The 23,546-nt window shown below is 34.4% G+C and overlaps 1 protein-coding gene and 2 pseudogenes across 2 annotated transcripts in view; 1 reads left to right on the plus strand and 2 right to left on the minus strand.

Annotated features, from left to right (window-relative positions):
- Positions 1 to 5,197, plus strand: part of CUNH1orf185 (chromosome unknown C1orf185 homolog) — a 115,973-nt gene extending 110,776 nt beyond the window's left edge. For both annotated transcript variants that reach the window (XM_039885783.1, XM_039885792.1), the window contains exons 5-6: positions 3,013 to 3,049; positions 4,259 to 5,197. In XM_039885783.1, coding sequence (XP_039741717.1) covers positions 3,013 to 3,049; positions 4,259 to 4,653 — 432 coding nt within the window. In that variant the 3' untranslated portion in view covers positions 4,654 to 5,197. The remainder of the gene's footprint in view (positions 1 to 3,012; positions 3,050 to 4,258) is intronic.
- A 10,865-nt stretch (positions 5,198 to 16,062) lies between these two features.
- On the minus strand, positions 16,063 to 17,185 carry LOC120618679 (glyceraldehyde-3-phosphate dehydrogenase-like; annotated as a pseudogene).
- A 253-nt stretch (positions 17,186 to 17,438) lies between these two features.
- On the minus strand, positions 17,439 to 17,557 carry LOC120581092 (uncharacterized; annotated as a pseudogene).
- Positions 17,558 to 23,546: the final 5,989 nt, after the last annotated feature.

A 23,546-nucleotide genomic window follows, 5' to 3' on the forward strand; every position in this document is an offset into this window, starting at 1 on the left:
AGGAAGAGATTAGCTATGGGATATTGGTAGATGCATATTTGTCGGCTTGAGGAAATTCCCTTCTGTTCCTTGTTTGCTGGAAGGTTTTTGTTTTTTTGCTTGCTTGTTTCCATGTTTGTTTTTTTTATCATGAAGGGGTGCTGAAAAAAAGGTTTGGCCAAAAGATTTTTCTGCATCTTTTGAAATTGTGAACAATTTCATGGGTTTTCTCTTTTATTTTGTTAATGTGAATTACATTGAATTTGAAACGTTAAACCAACTTGTATTCCTAGGATAAACCTCACTGGATTTGTTTTATTAATATAGTGTAAAGTATGTTTGCACCTATGTTCATGAGGGATGTTATTCTGTAATTTTCTTATCTCATAATATCTCTGTTAGATTTTAATATCACATTTATTCTGGTCACAGAAATGACTGGAAAGTGTTTCCTGCTCCTCTACTTTCTATAAAAATTTGTATGTAATCAGTAATATTGCTTTCCCAAACCTTTTTTTCTAGAATTCACCAGAGAAATCATCTAGCTCTGGAGTTTTCTTCAGGAGAAAGTTTTTGAATATGAATTTTGTCCCTTTAATAGATATCAGGCTATATAAATGTTCTATTTTGTGTATTTTAGAAATTTATCTTTTTCAGTGATTTTGTCCATTTTATCTCTGTTAAGTTTATTGGCACAAAGTTTTTAATAGCATCCTCTTATTATCTTTTTAATACCTGTAGAATAGTTAGTGATGGCACTATTTTTATTTCTGATTATATTTCTCTTTTCCTAAATCAGTCTTGCTAGGTATTTTCAATTTTATTATCCTTTGACTTTTATTCTTTTCTAATATAAGCATTTAATATTTAGATTTTCCTCTAGACACTGCTTTTGTTACATCCCACAATTTTTTATGTTTTATTTTCATCATTATTCAGTTCAAAATATTTTAAAATTTTCTTTCTTCGTCTTTCATCATAGTGACATTTTTGAAGAATGCAAGTCAGTTATTTTATAGATCAAAGACTATTCCTCAGTTTGGCTTTTCCTTGTGATCAGATTCAGTTTATCACATCTGAAGGCATAACAGTGTTTGTCTGCTCTTCACTACTGATTTTAGTTAATCACATGAGATGATGTCTGTTCTTCCCCCACTGTATTATTTCTATTTTTTGCCTAGCAATTAATAAACAATCTGTGGTGACACTTTGAAACCATTTAAATATCTTTCTTTTCATCAAACTTTACTTACTAGCTATAGAAATTATTCTTGCCTGAGCCAGTCTTTACAAAACTACAGCAAAATGATATTTCCAATTCTACTACTCACATCCACATTTGTGACACTCTTCCTTCTTTATTTTATTTATTTATCAGTATAGACTCATGGATTTTTGTTTTATTCAGGAGCTTATAATCTAGTACTAAAATTATTTTGATACTCAAATTTCCCAAAATTTAACCAGTGGGCACTCCTTCAAGATTGTTCCTCTGTCTTTTTGATATGTCCCCATATTTTTGGAGTCCTTACTTCTCATATTAGAGCATCGTTTTCAATAGTTGAAAGAATATCCATTGTATTAATATCTATGTATCAAAATACAGTTAACTGTTTCTTTGCTCTTAGAATTTTAAATCACGATTTTTAAAAATGCTAAACAATGTTGTGATGAGCATACTACTAAGTGAATATTTACACAAATCCAAAATTATTTACTTGGAATAATAAATTTCTAGAAGTAAATTTGTTAAATTGCCCTCCAGAAAAATTCTACCTATTTATATGTAGCAATATATAAGAATGCCTATTTTGTCATTCCCATAGTTTGGGTAGAATTTTAATCAGTTCGGGGCTTTACTCTGTGATTTCCAGACCAGCAATATCAGCATGACCTGTGAGCCAGTTAGAAATGTAGAATCCCAGACCCCACCCCAGACCTCATGCGTTAGCATATGCATTTTAACAGGCTCCCCAGATAATACATAGGCACACTGATGTCTGAGAAGCATTGTTTATATATATATATATATAATTTATATAGGAGTCACAAACCGAATTGGTCCAAAATCCAGATAAGGTCATTTTAGCAGCCTGTACTGGCACTTATATTAACAAAAGGTGAAAGTGACAAAGAAGTAAAACTGGTTGTGAAAAAAGTGCTTACATGAATCCAATATACATGTATACCGTAAGCAAGCCTTTTACGGGAGACAGGACCATGCAGATCAGCACAAAGTACTAACACTGTTCTCCGAGAACATAAGAGAAAATGTTCTCTCTCCAATCTCATCATCTTTACCCACTTCATCCCAAACACATTATGCACTAACTCATTGTTTTTCTAGTGGTCAAAGGAAAACCTGAGTCAGAACCATTGCCGTCAGTGTATGTTGTAATGCATACTTTCACACCCCACTCCCAGAGAATATGTTTCAATAGGGTGTGATATTATGCCCAAGAATCATCATTTTAACAAGCATGCCAGGTGATTCTGATGCCTGAAGTTTGAGAACTACTACGCCATTACATTTCCCGTAACACATCTGGAATGGATTGTTACAACAAATGTTTTTTTTTTATTTGTTTCAAAAGAATAGTTGCATTTTTATAAAAATCTTTCAGCCAGAATTCACTTTTTGTTGTTGTTTTTTAATGAAATGAACAAATCTAGAAATTTTGATTACTTTGTTAGCCTTCTCTAGTTCTAACCAAGCGATTCTAAGTGAGGATGGAGAGAAGTAGTCTTGTTTAACTTTTTTAACCTTTCATTTCCTATCTTGGAGATGCCTTCTTGAACCAGCCCACTTTATTTTCAGATGTTACCTCAACACTCTCCTGTCAGTATATTTTGGGGAAATAAATTCATATTGTGGGGAAAAAACATTATTCTATCAAAAATTTATTATGTTAAAATGTATTACTCATATATGTTAAGTATATTTATATATGTTATAATACATATGTAATTATATATGTTAAAGAAATTATATAAAAACTACTGTTTTTAAATACAAATAACTTTTTTATATAGGAGGAGCAAAGAAAAAAGGAAAGAGCACATACAAAAGGTAATTTTTCTTAACAATTTGTTAGAAGAACTTGCAATCAACTTACAATCCACATCTTAAAAAATTAAGTATTTTTTAAAACCATGAAAATTCAAGGGAAATATTAATTTATCAGTATGTGAGTGGGCACATATATTTTTAGAAAACCAAAATTTGCAATATCTTATCTTAAATAGTAAAATTTTAATTTTTGTCTCTTATTTATACCTAAAATTTTAATTTTTGTCTCATATTTATGGTATTTAGTCAATACTATATAGTAACGCTGGAGGATCAAGAGACCTGAGTGATTTGTAAATCTTTAGATAGTGCATAATATGTCTTAGTACCTCAAAACATTATCCTCCTATATAATTTTAGAAATCCTAAATATAAAATATAATAAGGTATTTAAACTAGCTTAAATTGTTACATATTAACATCAAAAGTTAAAATGTAAAATATTATAAAAGACATGTTAGGATATTGTATAAATGTGATCTTTTCTAAAACTTAACATGTTTTAATACTATCAGCATAAGTAATATAATGGGAGAAGCATGAGACTTAGAGTAACAAAAATCCAGTTACAAGTCCATTTTGTATCTGATCTGTGGGGTTGTTTCTCTAATTTTCAGTCCTCTCTTATGTAAAGTGGTGCAAATAATAAGGAAATGCTGGTGATTTCCTTATTAAGAATTACTGAAAAGCTAAACAATATATGGAAGTCTGTCAAACTGCTTTGCAAATTGTAAGGCACTATAGAAATGTTAGTCGTGACTTTTATTAATGTAAAGCCAGTCCATAGGCCGTTCCCACTAGGGACCAAACATTTTGTAATCTGCCTACTCAAGGAGGCATGTATTTTTTTTTAATTTATTTTTAAAATAAGGCAATATTTAGCTATAAGTAGTTAAGAAACTGTCTTTTCTGATTTTAAGGAACATTTCAGAATTGAAATTTCTAGCCTGTTTAGATTCTTCTGTTAAAATAAATTGATTTTATTTAGAATAGACTTCTACTCTTGATTATTGTAAAAATATTGATAATTCCCAATTACCCATTTAACATTGTACAGATGATGATAGCAACCTAGAATTTTCACTACATAATCATACTGTTCATTATGACCTTAAAAAGTCTAAATTTTAAAAAGAAACATTGTTCTTATAATTAAGATTTGGCTCATGAATATGTAATATTCATAGTAAATCTAATTTTCTTTTACAGCAATTGAAGATCACTCTAAAAATGAATTCTGCCTTGCAACAAAAAAAGTCATTTGTGACCCTTCAGAGATTAGCTCAGCAACAGATCACAGCAGTGTTACTTTAAGCTTGTCTACATTACCATCTGATTCTTGTTATAGCCAAAGTGTAGAAGCAGCTGATGACTGGTTTTCTGATGATTCTCTAGCAAAAAAGAGCTCTCCAATGCCTTTTCTCAGGGAACCTCTAATTGAAAAAGTATTTTCATACCTGTCAACCATTCCATTAGAAGAATGTACTGAAAATGTACTGAATATGACACTTTATGACGATCAAAAAGATGACAGCATTAAGGAAATGTTTTCACAAAGAAATACAGAGGTTGAAATACAAAACCTTCAACATAATACTGAATGACTTTTTTCTTTCGGAAATTTGTATACACTGAAATCATGTAAAGTTAAAATTGAACTACCAGCTTCTGAGTCTTTTAACAGGTCCATGCTAATATTGCTTTTTTTGTCCTTTGCCATAGAGTGGTCCTACTTCCCTTGCTGAATCTTATTTCTAGAAACAAAATTACAGGAAGAACTAGAATGATACCATGAACAGTAATTAAGTTTAACTTTTTGAATCTCATCAAAGGACATAATAAATAATACAAATGTATTTCAACATACAGGAGAAATACTTTAAGAACTCTTCAGCACAAATATATTTTTGAATAAAACATTCACAGCATTTCCTTATACTTTTGACATTTTCAGTTTTATTTCAATGTGGGTAGGGCTGGGTGGAATACCTCCCTCAGCTTTTCTGAATTTTAAATATACAAATCACCTACTATTCAAATCTTATTATGTCATGACTTTGGTAAGCAATATAATTTTGCTTCTCTAGGGGAGCCTGTAATACTACAAAGAATCTAGACAATAATTTTCTTTTCCCTGTCCCCTCTGTCTTTTTCACCCCACTATCATGAAAATGGGAACAGTTATGTTCATAGTCACCTTATTCAAGCTAGATGAATCTAAGAGACCCTTGGCCAGATTTCTACTATGATTCTCAGGGATTTCTGACACCTATCATGAAATTAACCTTTTTTTCCCCCTTTCTCCTGAATACTCTCCATGTAATTAGTCCCTTTTATTTTTTTCTCTTGAAAAAACAATTAACAAAGTATAATATTACATTCTGTGCTTAAATTACTCATAACAAAACCTGTGCATATCTTCCCAAGAGATAAATTATACTTATTACAATAAATTAAAAAAAAAACCAACAAACTTCTCTTGAATAAGATAGTAGCGTTACCTAAGCCTATCGTTTCTGTCCCAGGAGAAATATTAACAAGGATTAGAGCACCTCTCTCTTTTGAAGCGCTTGGCCATTTCTACACAGTGTGTTTATGGGTTATGAGGACATCTCTTTATATCCACTCCTAAATCTAAGTAAGCTATTTCAGCTCAAGATATTTAAGGAACAGGAAAAAAAATTTAACCGGTCTCTGTCTCTTGATGTTCTTCAGTGTCTGTTTTACTGCCTGTCTCAGAGAAAGAAATCATCTCTCATTTCAGTAAGATTCTAAAACTTCCCTAGGAATTTGAAATTAGAGATAAGAATCATTTTAGCCTTGGTCTGACTAGTGGATGGAATAGAGGAAACATAAACCGAGGAGCTATGAGCTGCCATGTCCCACCTGGTGATTTGGAAGAAAACAACAGCAAATCTGCAGTGAGAAAGCAACAAAGCATTTGCAAAGTGAAAAGCAGAGATGAGAGATCAGGAGAACATGATTCCTGTTGTTCTAACACTGCTCTGTTTCCTTGCTCCAGCCCTTCATGAAGCCTGCCCTTGGCTTGGCAAGGCATGCTGGTATACTAATTATGAACTCTCTTTTTTGCTTAAGCTAGTAAGATTTGATTTCTATTACTGGCCACCATCCCTGAGGCCTGTTTTTAACTGTTGTTCTTGGCTTTGGTAAGGTACTCTTGTAATTTTAAAATAAATTCTTTTCGCATAAACGAGAACGAGTTTTGTTCCTATAACTATAACCAAAGCAAACTAACCAAATTCTTGTCATTACAAAAAAGAAATAAAGAGATCTATGCATATAAAATAATTGCTATATGGTAATGACATAATAATTTGAATTTATTCAAAACTTAACACATTTACTTGTGTATTAAAATGCTACTCTGTAACATAGGTGTATAGTTCTTTTTGAGAAGCCCAGTGACCAGTACATACAAAATTACAGCAGTCTACATCCATGCAAGCCGAAAAGTTGTGCACTGTTGGTTGGAATGTAAAATGGCTGAGCCACTAGGGAAGACGATATGGTGTTTCCTCCAAAATTTAAAAATAGATCCACCATAGAATCCAGCAGCTCTGCTTCTGGGTATATATCTGAAGGAAATAAAATCACTGTCTTGAAGAGATATCTACACCCCATGGTCACTGGAACATTAGTTACAATAGCCAATACATGGACACAATCTAACTGTCCATTGAAAGATGAATGGGTAAATAAAATGTATAATAGATAAATGGAATATTATTTAACCATTAAAAAAAGAAGGAAATCCTGCCCTTTGCTACAACATGAATGGACTTCGAGGCCATTAGCCTAAGTGAAATAAGAGAGAAAGACAAATACTGTATGATCTCACTTGTATCTAAAAAAAAAAAAAATGAACTCATAGAAACAGAAAACAGATTGGACAGTGGTTGCCAGAGGCAAAGGATCAAAGTGGGGGAAGTGGATGAAGGTGGTCAAAAGGTAAAAACTTCCAATTATAAGATGAATAAGTTCTGGGGGTGTAATGTACAGCATGGTGACTTTAGTGAACAATAACGTATATTTTTGTGTTGCTAAGAATATATCTTAAAAGTTTTCATCATAAGAAAAAATTCTGTAACTGTGAGGTGATGGACATTAACTTATTGTGGCAATCATTTTGCAGTATATATATACATATATATATATATATCATTATATCAAATCATTATATTGTACATCTTAAACTAATACAATGTTATATTTCAATTATATAGCAATAAAACTGGAAAAAAATTTTAATAAATAAAATTTTAAAAATAGCCATGGAGTGGAGGGCATTAATTTATTTAATTTTTTATTTTTCTATTAAATTTATTGGGATGACATTGATTAATACAATTATATAGGTTTCAAGTGTACAATTCAGTAACACGTCATATGTATATTTCATTGTGTGTTCACCACCCAAAGTTAAATTTCCTTCCATCACCATATATTTGATCCCCTTTAAGCTTATCTACCTCCCCGCATTTCCCTCTGGTAACCACTAAACTGTTGTCTGTCTATGAGTTTTTGTTTGTCTTGTTTGTTGTTTTCAATTTTATATCCCACACAGGAGTGAAATCATACGGTTCTCAACTTTTTCTGTCTTAGTTCGCTTAGCATGATTATCGCGAGATCCATTTATGTTGTTGCAAATGGCAGTATTTCTCTTTTTTAAATTAATTTATTTTAAAAATTTTAAAAATTTATTATTTAATTGAAATGATTTAAAAAATTTCCCCCCCGCATCTACCTCCCGCTTCCCCCCACTCCCTACTCTCTGGTAACCACTAGTCTATAGTTCATGTCCTGTTCATCTGTTGCTTTTAGGTTTATATCCCACATATAAGTGATATCATGTGATTTTCAACTTTTTCTGTCTGGCTTATTTCACTTAGCATGATTATCTCGCGGTCCATCCATGTTGTCACAAATGGCAGTATTTCATCTCTTCTTGTGGCTAACATTCTATTGTATATATGTACCACAGCTTCTTTATCTAATCATCTATCAAAGGGCACTTTGGTTGTTTCCATGTCTTGGCCACCATGAATAAAGTTGCAATGAACATCAGGGTGCATATATCTTTATGGATAAATATTTTCAAATTTTTGGAGGTAGAGAGCCAGAAGATAGTTGCTGAGTCATGCGGTAATTCTATTCTTAATTTTTGCAGGAAACTTCATACTGTTTTCCATAGTGGCTATACCAATTTACATTCCCACCAGCAGTATATGAGCTTTCTTTTTTCTCCACAACTTCTCCAACACTTGTTATGACTATTTGTCTTATTGATGATAGCCATTTTAACAGGTGTGGGGTGTTATCTCATTGTGGTTTTGATTTGCATTTCCCTAATAGCTGGTGAGGTTGTGCATCTTTACATATACCTGTTGGCCATATGTGTGTCTTCTTAGGAGCAGTATCTGTCCAGGTCTTCTGCCCATTTTTTAATTGGATTGATTGTTTTTGTTGTTGTTGTTGAGATGAAGGGCATTTTTATATGCAGATTTGGGGTTTCACTTTTCAAAGCTCCTTCTTTTCTAGAATTTCCTCTCCTCCTCAATTTCCAACCACTCTGGCAGTCCCAAACTCCTTTTTTGACTACTCAGATCAATAAGACTTAGCTTTCCGCTTTCAATTCTAGCTTCCAGGTACTGCAAAGATTCAGGAATACACTTAGGGGCAAAGCCTATGAAACACATATCTTACTTAATGTAGTTTCCTTCTTTCAAATGTTAAGCCTCCAGTTTCTGCTGCCTTTTGGCTGTCCTTTAGTATATAATTGTTATCTGCAGGAGAGTTCATTCACCATTAGTAATTATACCATTACTGGAATGCTCCAGTTTTTTTAGAAAAATAAATTTTCAATTATTTCTAAGATGCATTGGTGAGAGTGACTGCCATGTGTGTGCTATTTTGAAACTAAATTTCCAGTTTTATTTTATTTTTCTGATTTAATTGACTTGTATTTCAGTCATAACCTCTTATGGACTTCAGTCTGATATTTTCTAAAGGCCTCACACCAACCATTGGTCAAACCAATATCAGAAAACTTTACCCTTCCAAATCCTAGCAAAGTCTGTGATTTCACCTACACAGGAAAGTGAGAGCATGTGAGTGAGTGTCAACCTCCCCCTGTTGTGCGAGCTGTTGCCCAAGAGGCCCACTTCTTTCTTACTTCACCCAGATTACTGAGGTGATCTGCAAAGCTTACTCTCTGGAAGAGGAGGGAAGAGAAATTCAGAGTTTGGTGATCTTGTTGAGTTGGGGAGACAGAGGTTGGAGTTTTGGCTCTCTCTATCCTTTATGAAGGCTTTATAATCACTACCTGCATTCGGGCACAGTCAATTTCTTCCTCCTTTGTACCTGCATTTTAACTAGTACTAAATTCAATTGTTATTGTTAACTCTATTATTATGTGTTCATCACACTGTATTAAAATTATTTGCATATCTATCCTCTGCTAGGTTATGAACTCCTTAAAAGTTAAAACATTAACTTGTCTCTTGTTAATGTTTCTATGTCCGGGACTTAGCATAATGCATAGCATATTAGATACATAATAACCATTTGAAAATTCAGAGTTAGTTCAATTAGCTCTACCTCCAAAATAGCTCTCAAATTTATTCTTATCTATTCATTTGTTGCTATTTTAATCTCATTATTTTTTATCTTGCCTAAATTACTACGATTCTCATAACTATCTCTCTGCTTTTTATTCCTGCCCTTGAACAATTCATTCACTATACAATGTCCAGAGTAATATTTCAAAACATAAATCAGATTGCCACAATCCCCTTCTCAAAAACTTCCGAAGTCTATTGTACTAAAAAAAATACCAAACTCCTTATCATCTCCGGTATAGCTTTACATGAGGCAACTCCTTTCTGCCTGATTGACTTCATTTCAAACCACCTCCCTTTAGCCACCTCCACCCATTCTGGCTGTTCTGTTTCTCAAACACTTATTTCTGCCTTAGGCCTTTGTTCTTGCTCCATCTGCTTGTAATGATCTGCTTCTAGAGTTTTTCATGGCTGGTTCTTAAATATTATTCTGATTTAATTCCAAATATCACTTCCTTAGAGGGGCCTTAGCTGATCATCATGTAGAGTAAGACCCCAGAAAAAAAAGAAAAAACCCGATGGTGTGGTATTAGGTTGGAATTAGAGATATCATTATATATATATATATGTGTGTATTATATGTGTATATATTACTTATTTACACTAATACCTATAATATCATATATTCATACTATATATGTTCATACTATATATATTAAGACAGTTAACTCATCCCAGGGGCAAAGACCAGATTTTGGTTTCTAAAAATTATTCCCCACTCAAAGGAAACAATAGTCCTTGAAGAAATGGCTAATTCTGGGGCTGGGGCAAGGAAAGTACAAAGTGAACCTAGAACATCTTCTTGTCTCTGAAGTAAACAAGTGTTCATAAATTGATTAGACCATGCCAAAAGGACAACTGTCTTCATCCTTAAGAGACCCATGTTGAAGTATTTAGGAATGCTGCATTTCCCACATCTATAACATAATTTTTAGTCTACTTTCTTGAACTAGAAGCCCTAGTCATTAGCTGATAATAAAAGGATAAAATTATTATCTTTATAATATTGGTTTAGAAATGATAGGCAAGATTGGCTTCAGGGAAATTATATAAGAACTAGTTATAGTGTAATAGAAGAAATCTGAGCCAAATCTTGATATGACACTGGCAGAGGGATAGCATTACACAGGCAAGAGAAGCACAGGGCTTATTTTGGGATTAAGTCCTAGTCTTATGTAGCAGGAGCAGGGGTATGGTAAAGGACAGAATAATGGGAGATAAGACTAGAAAAGTAGATTGTAGCCAGATTGTGGAGGGCATTGAATGTCAAGCTAGGATTTGAACTTGATTCCATAGGCAATGGGTGCCATTGGCTATTTTTAAACAGAGATGTTTTGGAAAAAATAATAGAACTATATTGAAATTTTTTTCTTTATCCAAAGTCAAAAGTAAAATTTTTTAAGTTTAAGATATAGAAAGTTTTATTTATTTATTTACTTGTCTATTTATTTATTTATTTATTTGTTCATCCATTTGTTTGTTTGTTTGTTTTTAGGGTCAAAAGGAAAGTTTGTTAGAAAAGGGATAACACTCCACAGTGTGGTCTCCTCTCAGAGGCAGAGAGTGAGAGGGACAGTATGAGAGAGACAGAGTAAAGGCACTGAGAGGGACCAAGATATAGAACATTTTAACCCTAAAGAATAAACACTATTTCTCTGTCATTTGTCCTAAGTTTGGCTTATTTAATTAATTAATATTCTGAGGACCCCATCCCAACCCACAGTTAGAACTAACTACTCTTTTCTCTGTGCTCCCCAAATTTTGATCTTTGATCTTGCCCTTCAATACTTTTCTTGTCTTTGAGCTCTTGCAAGGTAGGTACTTGTCTGATTCCTTTGTCCCCATGGAGGCATGCATACAATGGTACAAATGTGTGTGAAGTGTGCGATGATACAAGAAAGTAGAGGGGTATGAGATTGTCGAGTAGTCCCTAACCCAGCCTAAGGGTCAAGGAAGGTTCCCAGGAGGCAGTGAATCATGAGCTGAACAAAGAGAATTAGCCACATGGATGCTGCATGTGAATTTGTGTGTGCTTTGAGCAAAATGGGGCTTAATGGGATAGAAGTTATTTTTGTTTTATATATAATAGCTTTCTTGATATATAATTTATATATAATTCACCCATTTAAAGGGTATGATTCAAATCTGCTACCATCACCACAAACTATTTAGAACATTTTTCATCACCCTAGAAAGAAACCCCATGCCCATTAGCAGTCACTCCCATTTCTCCCCTAACCATCACCAGACCTAGGCAAACACTAATATATTTTCTGTCTTTCTAGATTTGCCTATTCTAGACAAATGGAATCATACAATATGTGATCTACAATTGACTTTTCCACTTAGATTAGTTTTACTAGGTTCGTCTATGTTAGAACATATATCAGGACTTCATTCCTTTTTATTGGCATTCCATTTTATAGATATACCACATTTTTGTTCATCCATTCATCAATTTATGGACATTAGTTTAGACAAATTTTTATTGTAAATTATTACTAGGTTGATAGGAACACAAGATAACAAACTAAGTTATCTGTATAACATATTCTGAAAAGTTACTGACTCTATGACATTGTTCTACATACAAGATAGTTACAAAGCAAGAAGAAACAGTATTACTTATATCTTTAAACTGAATAATGTAGAATAATTTGAAGGGTAAAGAAGGGATGAAAAACAAGCTGAATATGTGAAAAGTGTTCATTTTGGCCTAATCGACGGCCCAGTTATTTAAGATCTAGAGTTAGGCTTTCATGGTGCCATGCTGAACCATCAAAGCTCAAACAAAAGGAAAAATATGCACCACTAGATACATGTTTTTATGGACTTTTAATGATTAATTTTTTTCCTAAGTAGATTTTAAAAATATTGATGAGTTTGCTTCCATTAAAACCAGAAAAGTAGAATTAGACTAAATTCACGTTTGGATATAAATAAAATATTTAAACTTAATGTTATGATTTTTAAAGTCCTAACTTTCAGTTTTTCAATATTTTTTCAACTACTTTAATATTCTGGGATATAAATAACCAGGCTATACCAGCCTCATAAGATTAGTTAAGGAGTCCTGTTTCTAATCTCAAGAACAGGAGGATTATCTCTTCCTCTAAAAGGTTTGGTAAAACCTGATACTTTACTTTTTGTAAGTAGACTTTATAAACTACTGACTCAATTTCTTTAATGGTTATGATACTATTTAGGTTTCTTATTTCTTCTTGAGCTAATTCTAGTGACTTATACTTTTCTAAGAAATTATGCATTTTTATGTAAGCTTTCAAATTTACTGGCATAAAGTTATTCATAGTTGTTCACTAATGATTTTTTATCTCTACTACAGATGTAGTTTTCTCTCCTTTTTCATTCTTAATATTATTTACTTGTTTCTTTGCTTCTCCCCCACAAACAATCTTACCAGGGTTTATTTCATTACTTTTTTCCTATAGAACCAGCTTTTAGTTTATGGATGCTTTCTAATGTTTGTTTCTCATTTCATTAATGTATGCTCTCTATTTTCTTCTTTCTTTACTTTTATCTTTTTCTTTTTTTAATTTTTAAAATTTAATGCTTAGTTCATTAATTTTCAATCTCTATTTTCTAATAATATTATAAATCATACAAATGACCTTTGACAAGTGTACCAAGACCACTCAATGGGGAAAAGACAGTCTTTTCAATAAATGTTGCTGGGAAAACTGGACATCCACATGCAAAAGAATGAAGTTGGATCCTTACCCTACACCATATGGAATAATTAACTCAAAATGGATGAAGACCTAAATGTAAGACCTAAACCTAAAACTTCTAGAAGAAAATATAAGGGGAAAGCTTCATGATATTGGATTTAGCAATGATATTTTGGATATGACACCAAATGCACAGGCACCAAAAGCAAAAATAGACACTAATGGGACCACATCAAACTTAAAAATTTCTGTACTTTAAAGGACACAATTAACAGAATGAAAAAGGAACATACAGAATGGGAGAAAATATTTGCAAATTATACATCTGATAAGGGATTAATAATGTCCCTTATTATATTAACAATATATAAAAAAAACTCAACAAAAATACAAATAACCCAATTTAAAAATGGGCAAAAGAATAGACATTTCTCCAAAGATGATACATAAATGGCCAAAAAAACCATGGATTTATGCTCAACCTCACTAATCATTAGAGAAATGCAAATCAAAACTATAATGAGTTATTATCTCACACACATTAGGATGGTTACTATGGAAAAAAAGTAATGTGTTGGTGAGGTTGTGGAGAAATTGGAATTATTGTGCATTGTTGGTGGAGCATAACATGTGTAGCCACAACAGAAAACGATATGGAAGTTCTTAAAAAATTTAAAACAAAATTTCCATATGATCCAGCAATCCTTCTTCTGGGTATATAACCAAAAGAATTAGAAGCAGAATCTCAAAAATATATTCACATACTCATATTCATACAAGCATTATTCACAATAGCAAAAAGGTAGAAGCAACTCAAATATCCAGTCACAAAAAAGACAAATAATGTATGATTCCACTTATGTGAAGTATCTATAATAGTCAAATTCACAAAGACAGGAAGTAGAATAGTGGTTGCCATGGGTTGTGGGAAGAGGGAAATGGGAGTTGTTTAATAAGTATAGATTTTTGGTTTTGCAAGATGAAAAATTTCTGGAGATCTGTTGCACAATCATGTGTATATAGTTAATACTACTCAACTGTGCACTTAAAAATGGGTAAGATGGTATTTTTTATGTTATGTGTTTTTTTTGGCACAATTAAAAATAAAAATAAAAGAGAGAAAAAGTACTTTACGTAGTGGGAGTTAATACAATTGATGCAAAAAATACTGGTGCTATGGTAATTACAATAATAAAATGATAACAACAAACACTGTTTACTATGTTCAAGGCACTGTGTTAAGCAGTATGTATTATGTATGTACGTATGTATATATGTATGTATGTATGTATATACACACACATTGACTCATTTAATATTTCTAATGATGTCATGACATGGGATCTATTATTATTTCATTTTACTGGTGACAAAACTGAGGCACAGAGAGGTTAGCTAGCTAGCGCAAAGAATGAATGGTTTTAAGACTTTTCAAACCATTGACAAAGAAGTTAAATGGATATTTTAGTTGGTCAGGCTCATAAGTGGTGATGACAGGCATAAAAAGAAGTTGGAGGAACTTATAAAATCAGTTATAGGAAGAACAAGTTAGGATCTTCACTAATTTTCAGTATTCGAAGCAATGAAATACTTAAATGTTTTAATTTCTGAGTACTCTTGAAATTATATTTTTCATATTTGATGCATATCTTATACATTGACAGGATTGTATACAAAATAAAAGCCATGTATAAAGAACTTGATTTAGCATTTTAAAGGGTAATTTTGAGGTCATTAAATTTTTGGCTGAAGGCTAAGTTTAAATACAAGTATTTTCTCTCCCTATCCATTATTAAGATAGGATTCACTTGTATCTTTACCACTGCCTCCCTAAAAGAGTTTTCATTTAATTTGCAATTTGTGTGAAACATTTATTTCCTGGAGCATTTATTTTCTAAAAAGAAATGCCAGTGTTTGTTTATTAAAGTAATAGCAATACTATTTAAAGTATTTACCAATTGAGACTAGAAATATATTTTTTTCAGATGTTCATTGGGTTGACTTTGGTGTGATGCAGATGATATTTTCACTCAGGGTAATATAATATAATAATATTATAATATTATCAAATTAATAATATAAAAAATGAAATAATAAATTAATGTTTATTAAAATAATACAAATTTTAAATAAGACACATTAAAATGCTCCCAGATGAAAGATTTGGAGACATGATACTAATATTTAAGAGACTTAGAAGTAATATTTATAATGATTGTACACAAGCAAATAAACTTTTGCAAAGGAAAGTACCATTTCATTATTGTTGCTGTCATCAAGGGGAAAAAGCACAACACAACATTATATATTCCCTAGGATTATTATCATACAAAAACATAGCACATAATAACGTGATGGGAATGGGGAGAAAAGGAAAACACTTGCCGAATTAGAGTTTAGGGATTGTTTTTATTTTAATAATACTTTAGAATTTAACTAGAAATAAATATTAAAATTCTATTTTTAGGCAAGTTAAAAATCAATCTTTTTTTTTTAGCTGGGTACAGTAAACTTTACCAGTGGTCCATGACAAGATAGTGCTCCCTAAGCCCCTCCCCTTCTTCATGGGGTCTGGGATAAAAACTGTGAAGATCAAGAGAGTCTCAGTGTGTTGGAGGATTAATTTGAGGCAAGTACTCCCCAGTAGCTGAGGGCCTCTCTTCCTCTTGCTGGGGCTGGTGGTCCAGGGGGCTCTTACTCCTTGGAGGCCATGTGGATCATAAGGTCCATCACCCTGTTGCTGTAGCCAAATTCATTGTCATATTAGGAAATGAGTTTGACACAGTATTGAGGGCAATGCCAGCCCCAGCATTGAAGGTGGAAGAATGAGTATCACTTTTAAAGTCGCAGAAAACAACTTGGTCCTCAGTATAGCTCAGGATGCCTTTGAGGGGGCCTCTGATGCCTACTTCGCCATTTCTTGATGTCATTGTATTTGGCAGCTTTCTCTAGGCAGCAGGTCAGCTCTACAACTGACATGTTGGGTGTAGGGACATGGAAGGTCATGCCAGTGAGTTTCCCCTTCAGCTCAGGGATGACCTTGCCCATGGCCTTCGCAGTGCCAGTAGAAGCAGAGTTGATATTCTGGGCAGTCCCTTGGGCATCACGCCACAGCTTGCCAGAGGAACCATCTACTGTCTGGGTGGCAGTGATGGCATGGACTGTGGTCATGAGTTCCTCCACAATGCCAAAGTTGTCATGGATGACCTTGGCCTGGGACCAAGCAGTTAGTTGGTGGTGCAGGAGGCATTACTGACAACCTTGAAGGAGTTATCATACATTTCTTGTTTCACACACATCACAAACATGGAGGCATCCACGGAGGGGCAGAAATGATGACCCTCTTGGCTTCACCCTTCAAGTGAGCCCCACCCTTCTCCAAGGTAGTGAAGATACTGGTGGACTCTACAACATATTCAGCACCAACATCACCCCATTTGATGTTGATGAGATCTCACTCCTGTAAGATGGTGATGGGCTTTCCATTGATGACAAGTTTCCCATTCTAAGCTTTGATTGTGCATTTGAACTTGCCATGGATAGAATCATACTGGAACATGTAGACCACGTAGTTAGAAGTCTATGAAGGGGTCATTGATGGCTACAATACCCACTTTGCCAGAGTTAAAAGCAGCCCTGGTAACCAGGTGCCCAATACAGCCAAATCTGTTCACTCAGACCTTCACTATCTTGTCCCAGGGTCGCAGCCGTGGGAAAGGAGAGTGAGCCTCAGAGTGCTGGACACCTGGGAGTGTGACCCTCTCTTTTCCTCCCCTCACCAGGCCACCATCCTTTCCCTGTGCCTCCATATGTCCCCCTGTGGCCCTTCACTGCAGTGTCTGCCTGCCCACCAGCCAACCCCACTTCAAGGCCACACCCCGGCACCCCCCAAAATCTATCTTTATTTTGCCATGTTAAAGAGGGAAATATTTATTTATTTGTTTGTTTGTTTGTTTATTATTCTTCAGGTTCAGTCCTCACTGTAGGTGAGGCAACCCTTGGTTAACCTCACAGATTGCAAGGACCTTGTCAGCTTACAATTCCTTATTTTTTTATTTTTTACGTCAACAGCATCTGGTCTTCCTAAGTGGTCTCCTATCCAAGTACTAACCAGGCCCGACCCTGCTTAGCTTCCGAGATCAGATGGGATTGGGCTAGTTCAGGGTGGCATGGCCATAGCTGAGAAAATATTTTTTAAATTTTAAGTATATTGAAAATAACAGAAAGCAAAATCCTAAAAATACTCTTTAAGAAGTACTTCAAACTATTTTTTTTAAATCAAAGAAACTGTTGAACTTCTTCAGGGGTGGGAAAAAAAACAAACGAAAGATGTAGATGAAAGCACTCTTTGATTTGTCCAAAAAGGATTTAAGCACCTAAAAATTCCATATGCTTTTTTAACCTTCTGAATTAGTCTTATGTTTCTTGGCACAGTTGAAACTTTTATAGCTGGTCTTCATAAGCGATGTACATCTCATTAATAGAAGAAAAGAATAAGAATTGTCACATTAATTCTCTATTTTGAATACTTTTTAAGAAGGCTAATAATGCTTTTTTCTTTATTCAACAAATTTTGAGAGAAACTTTATAATTTTTCACTTTTCGAAAAGTTAAAATAGTATCCTGGATGGAAGTTCTGAATTATGTAATAAAGAATGTCAAGTTTTCAGAACCTTAGGCAAAAAATTGCTGCCAGGACCCAGGGAAGGGGGGGACAACAATGGCAGCTGCCGTTGAATCTCCTAAGATCCTTATTGACCCAGAAAGTTGGTCACTGTCCCGTCACAAAGACTGAAGGAGGTGCCCTTTTCATTTTGGCATTCTCTTTTGCCTCAGGTGACAACTTCCAGAACTATCCCTGCTCTGTATTTGGGGAATTGTGGATTACAGCAGTTCGGCAAGGGGTTGAGAGATGAAGGAGACTTGGATTATACCGTTTTAGTTTCTCCTGGTGTGGTGCCGCAATGAGGACTTACCTGGAGAAGAAGACAGAAAATTCCCCTTCTCAAATGAGGAGAAATGCAGGTACAGTAAGTATGTTTCCACGTGCCTACAGAGCTCTTTGCCCCTCTTTTGAAATTATTCCTCAGGTTCAGTCCTCACTGTAGGAATTACATGGCCATGACTGTACTAGGCAACTCATTCTCAGAGTCCTTTTGATTATAGCAGAAAAGATCAGAGTTCACACGTGGTCCAAGTTGAGTCAAATTCTTTTTCTCTTAGAAATTTCAGATTGGTATTCAAAGGTGATGAGATTCAACTGGGGAAACCAGAATTTGTCTGAATGTATTCCAGAACTAGAGGCTGCTAGGCTTTTCCAGGATGTCCATGTCAGGGTGAGGGGCACATTAGGGCCATTTAAAGCCAGACATTCTGAATTTGAATTCTACCTCCACCACTTACTTGACATGAAACATTGGACATATTAATCTTCCCCAAAGTTAAGTTTCCAAATAAGAAAGATACAGTTAAGAGTGTTTACCTTGCAGCACTGATGTGAGAATTAAATGAGATAAATGATGTGAAATCAATATGGTTAGTTGTGGGCAATGTTTTTGTAATGAAATGAATAAAAGAGAAAATGTCAGAATCTGTGACATATAATAAGGGTTAGCACTGTTTTGTGAAAGTTTTGTTTCAGATATATATGTATATAAATGTGAGTGGACTGCATCATGCTGTAAAATGTATTTCTTACTATAGGTTGTGATATCTTTTTATGTTTAAAACCAATGTCGTTAAACATATGGTCCAAAGACACCTACATTAGAATAATCTGGATGCCTGTTAAAAATACAGATTTTTGAACTCCACTGCCCAGAATCAGAATTTCTGAGGGTGGAGTCTAGGAATCTACATTTCAGCTGCTTCCCCAGGTGAGTATTACACACATTGAAACTTGAGAACCAGTGCTTTAAGCCTATGGAAATTATCCAAATGTTAACTATTATTATATAATTAAACTCTCATACCTTCATTCAAACACTATTTGTAGAACACAACTCTACTAGAAGCTCTGTGGGGGGGATAGAAGGGAGGGCAATTAATCTATTTGGCGTAATATAGCATCTGTAGTGTTCTGGTATCTTGGTTGGTCTGATATGGTTTGTTATATTTGAGTCCTTCTTTACAAAAGACAACTAACTCTAAGGCAGGAATTCCCAATCTCTACAACTCAAAGCTTCCTAAGGTATTGATCTCCTCAGCTCTCAGAAAAGTTGGGTTATGCCAGTGTGTCATTTTGGAAAGTGCTAGCAAAGGCACAGGATGGTTAACAACTTTGTAACTATTTGTTAAATATAGATTAGAATTCATATACGTCTACCATACTACCCATACTACCCCGAGATCAATCCCGTCTGATCTCGGAAGCTAAGCAAGGTCTGGCCTGGTTAATACTTGGATGGGAGACCGCCTAGGAAGACCAGGTGCTGTTGATGTAAAAAATAAAAAAATAAGGGATTGTAAGCTGACAAGGTCCTTGCAATCTGTGAGGTAAACCAAAAGTTGCCTTGCCTTAAAAAAGAAAAAAAAAAGAATTCATATATAATAATGCCTACTGCTCGAAATGTGATCCACGAACCAGAACGCCGGCATCATTTAAAAATTTCTCAGAAATGCAGAATCACAGGCCCAACTCAGACCTACATTAATGTTTGAGAAGAACTGTACTAAAGAAAACATGTAATCAGTTAACTAACTTTTGGTATTTTGTAGGTATTATTTTCTGACTATAAAATCATACGATCATTGCAGAGATTTTTCAAAATTCAAAAAGTGGGAAAATTTATCCTTAATTTAAAATGTATTCATACTTCCATTCCCTTTCCTTCTATTAAACCTAAAAATATACACATTTTACAAAATTGGAATCATACCATATGTATAAGATTTATATCTTACTCTTTTCATTTAATTTATCATAAGGATTTTCAGCAGTGCTTTTTTAAAAAATTGGAGTGGTAACTAGTTAAGATTTTCTTAGTACAGATAAGGTAAAATAATGAATGTAGGCAGGCCATAAATGAGATATCCAATTCAAGAATGGCAGAGTTAAAAGGGAAGTTAGATATTATTTTGTTTAAACTCTTTAGTACAGTTGGAGAAATTTAAGCACAGGAAGCAAAAGTGACTCACCAAAGATAATTTGCTTAGGTAAACAAATTTATTGATTGAACTATTTTTATGTATCAGGACCTGTGGCAGGTTGACCAACTATCCAGTTTGCCTGAAATTGTGGGATTCCAAAGACATGGGACTTTCACTACTAAACCTGGAACAGTTCCAAGCATACCTGGACAGTTGACCATCCTATTGCTAGGCATTAGAAACAGAACAGTTTATGAGATCTGGCCTCTGCTCTCAGGTGGGAGAGACACCTTTGCAAACATATCATTATAAAATGATGTCATAAGTACCAAAGAGCTTCCAGATTAGAAATGAGGCAAGACTTCTGGGATCCTGAAACCTATAGGACAAGAAGGAAGTTAACCAGATGAAAGCCAGGGTAGGAATGGGAAAGTTTAGAAAGCATTGTAGTCTGAAGGGTCTTTATAATAAAGGACAAAGTAGTGAAAAATAATACTAAGAATTTACCAAGAATTTACTGTGCCAGACACTATGCTATTTATTATCTCCTTTTATCTTCACAACTGGGTAAATTTGGATTTGTTATATAAGTGATGAAAATATCATTGGAGGGTTTGAAGCAGAAGAGTAATATAATTGTGTACTTTAAAGATAAAAGATCACTCTGTCAGTATGGAAAGTGCTTTTAAAGAAAATTCACTATTTCAAAATATATGCTATTTTGAAATACCTTTATCTTAACATCATCCCCCAAACCTAGTTTTATAAGAGGGATTCCAGATTTCCAACACAGTTTAAAACCAAATTTGTCCAATACCTTAACTCTTCTATTCTATTTTCTTCTGTTTCTTTATATGTCTTCTATTGGCTTTCTATCAATGTACAAAACTCTGTAAGGAAATTATGCTATTAGGTTTTGTAACAGAGATTCCCTCTGTTGACTGTGTGGCAATGTAACAGCAACCATTTGACATCCAGCAAAAACAATTGCTGTGGATCTTCACAGTAATTTTTTTTTCCAGAAAAATCAGAAGCCTTTGCCCCTAAGTTATAATAATTCATAAAACATTCAAATGCATATATGATCCAGTTTTGGGGTCATGTAAATTTAAAACCAAAGAAATGTCTTTATGCTTGCAGTCACCATTTTCAGTGTGACTGCAAGGATCAAAATATTTACATTGATTAAACTGGACAGCTATTTGAATTTCATAATAGTTCTATCTAGACTTTTCTATTATGCCCATAGTCATATAAATGAACTTTATTATTATCAATTACCAGTAATAATTACTCATTAGGAATGTCATTTCTATACAATTTACAGATTGCCTAGTCCATGACAAATTGGCTCCCAATCGCTCCAAGTGAATTCTTAGCAGTGGCTGCAGTGAGAGCTCCACCATGTGGCACTCCGCCTTTACGACTCTAGTCAGTCATTCGCTCATTCCACAAATACCCGGTGGCACCTGCTCTGAACCATCTCTGTGCTTGGAGGACACATTAATAACAGAGACCCTGATCCCAAGAATCTTTCAGTCAAGTGAAGGAGATATTTGACATCTGAAGCAATACCTCTAATTCGAAGCAAACCATAAGTGTAATTACAGTGGTACAAAGGCCATAAAAGCAAAAGGAAATATTAAATATGATTGAGAGGATTCAGGCAGACATCCTGGAGAGGATATCATGTGGCCTGAATAGGACGTAAGTTCCACGATAGCAGGAATTATTGTCTGTTTTGTTCTCTGCTATATCTTCAGTTCCTACAGTTGTGACTGGCACATTGTAAATGCTTAATAAATAGCTATTGAATGAATGAGTAGATTTTGAAATCAAGTATTTCATTGACAGAAAAGGGCAAGGAAAAAGGAATTTCCCTTTTGAAAAGGCTTATTCTCAAAAGCATGGAGATTATTACCTTTTATTTATTTAACCTGCCTAACCCTCTCCCTTGGCTCTCCTTTAACTTTAAGATAAAATGCTGTCCCCAGTCGATGTCTCTAGAGTCATATCCATGTATCCTATCGCAAGCCCTTAGGGTCTGATATGGAACTGGACATTCTATGTACCATAAAAAAATATATGATATATTATAGATTATTAATGAACATACTGACCTGTGTATATGTTTCAAATTGGGATCCATTCAGCTTCAAGTAATAGAAAATTCAATTCAAATTGGCTTAACTAAGGAAAGTATTTGTTGGCAAATGTAACTGAAAGTCAAGCAACAGCAGATTTCAGGGCAGTTCTGTCAATTGCCATCATCTCTTCAATTGCCCTTCAGTTGTCTCATCTCTGACCACCTGTGTACCTAGTCCCTACAACTTAATCCTTGAATTGGCTTCCCCCTTGGACACAAATTAGCAGCTAGCAGAAAGGAGGTTATATGCTTCCTTGTTTATATACATCAGGAGAGAGCATTGTTTCTCAAAACCAGTGAATAAAAGTCCCAAACTTGACTAAACTACCCCTGAACTGTTTTCTATAGTCAGAGGACTACCAGATATGACTAATTTACATCTCATTTACCCTGCAAATCATTGTGTCAAGGGGGATAAGATTACTCTACTTGCTTCTGTCAGAGTCCACCTCTAGAACTGGGAATTGAGTCAATCACAAGGAGCGGGGTGGGGAGCACAGGCGAGGCATAGCTACCAGAGGAAACTATGAGGAAGGGGAAAAGGGAAGGTAAATGCTGGATAGGCAAGTAATGAACCTCTAACAGATAGAACCTTTTTGATTGGCAAACACATATCAACTAGTATTTTTGTTGACTTCATCTAGAATTCCTGCTAGCCATAAAAAGTACTGGCAGTTCTGAGCTTTCTTTCACCACTGCCCTGCCAGCTCTCTTTCCCCAAGACCCCACTTTTGCCCAGCAAACTCTTATTGACTTTTAAGGATTACCCTCCCTGACCTAGTTAGGCATCTTCACAAGGCTCTCATAACCCCATAGTTTTTCTCCAGGGCAGCACTTGACATACTGAGATGTGATTGTCGGTTTCCACGTCTAGCTCTCCCACAAGCAGGGAGTTCCTCAAAGACAGTGCTAGCTTTTGGCTGTGAATAACAGAA

Source organism: Pteropus medius, unplaced genomic scaffold, assembly GCF_902729225.1.
Source record: "Pteropus medius unplaced genomic scaffold, Ma_sr-lr_union100, whole genome shotgun sequence".
Lineage (NCBI taxonomy): Eukaryota > Metazoa > Chordata > Mammalia > Chiroptera > Pteropodidae > Pteropus > Pteropus medius.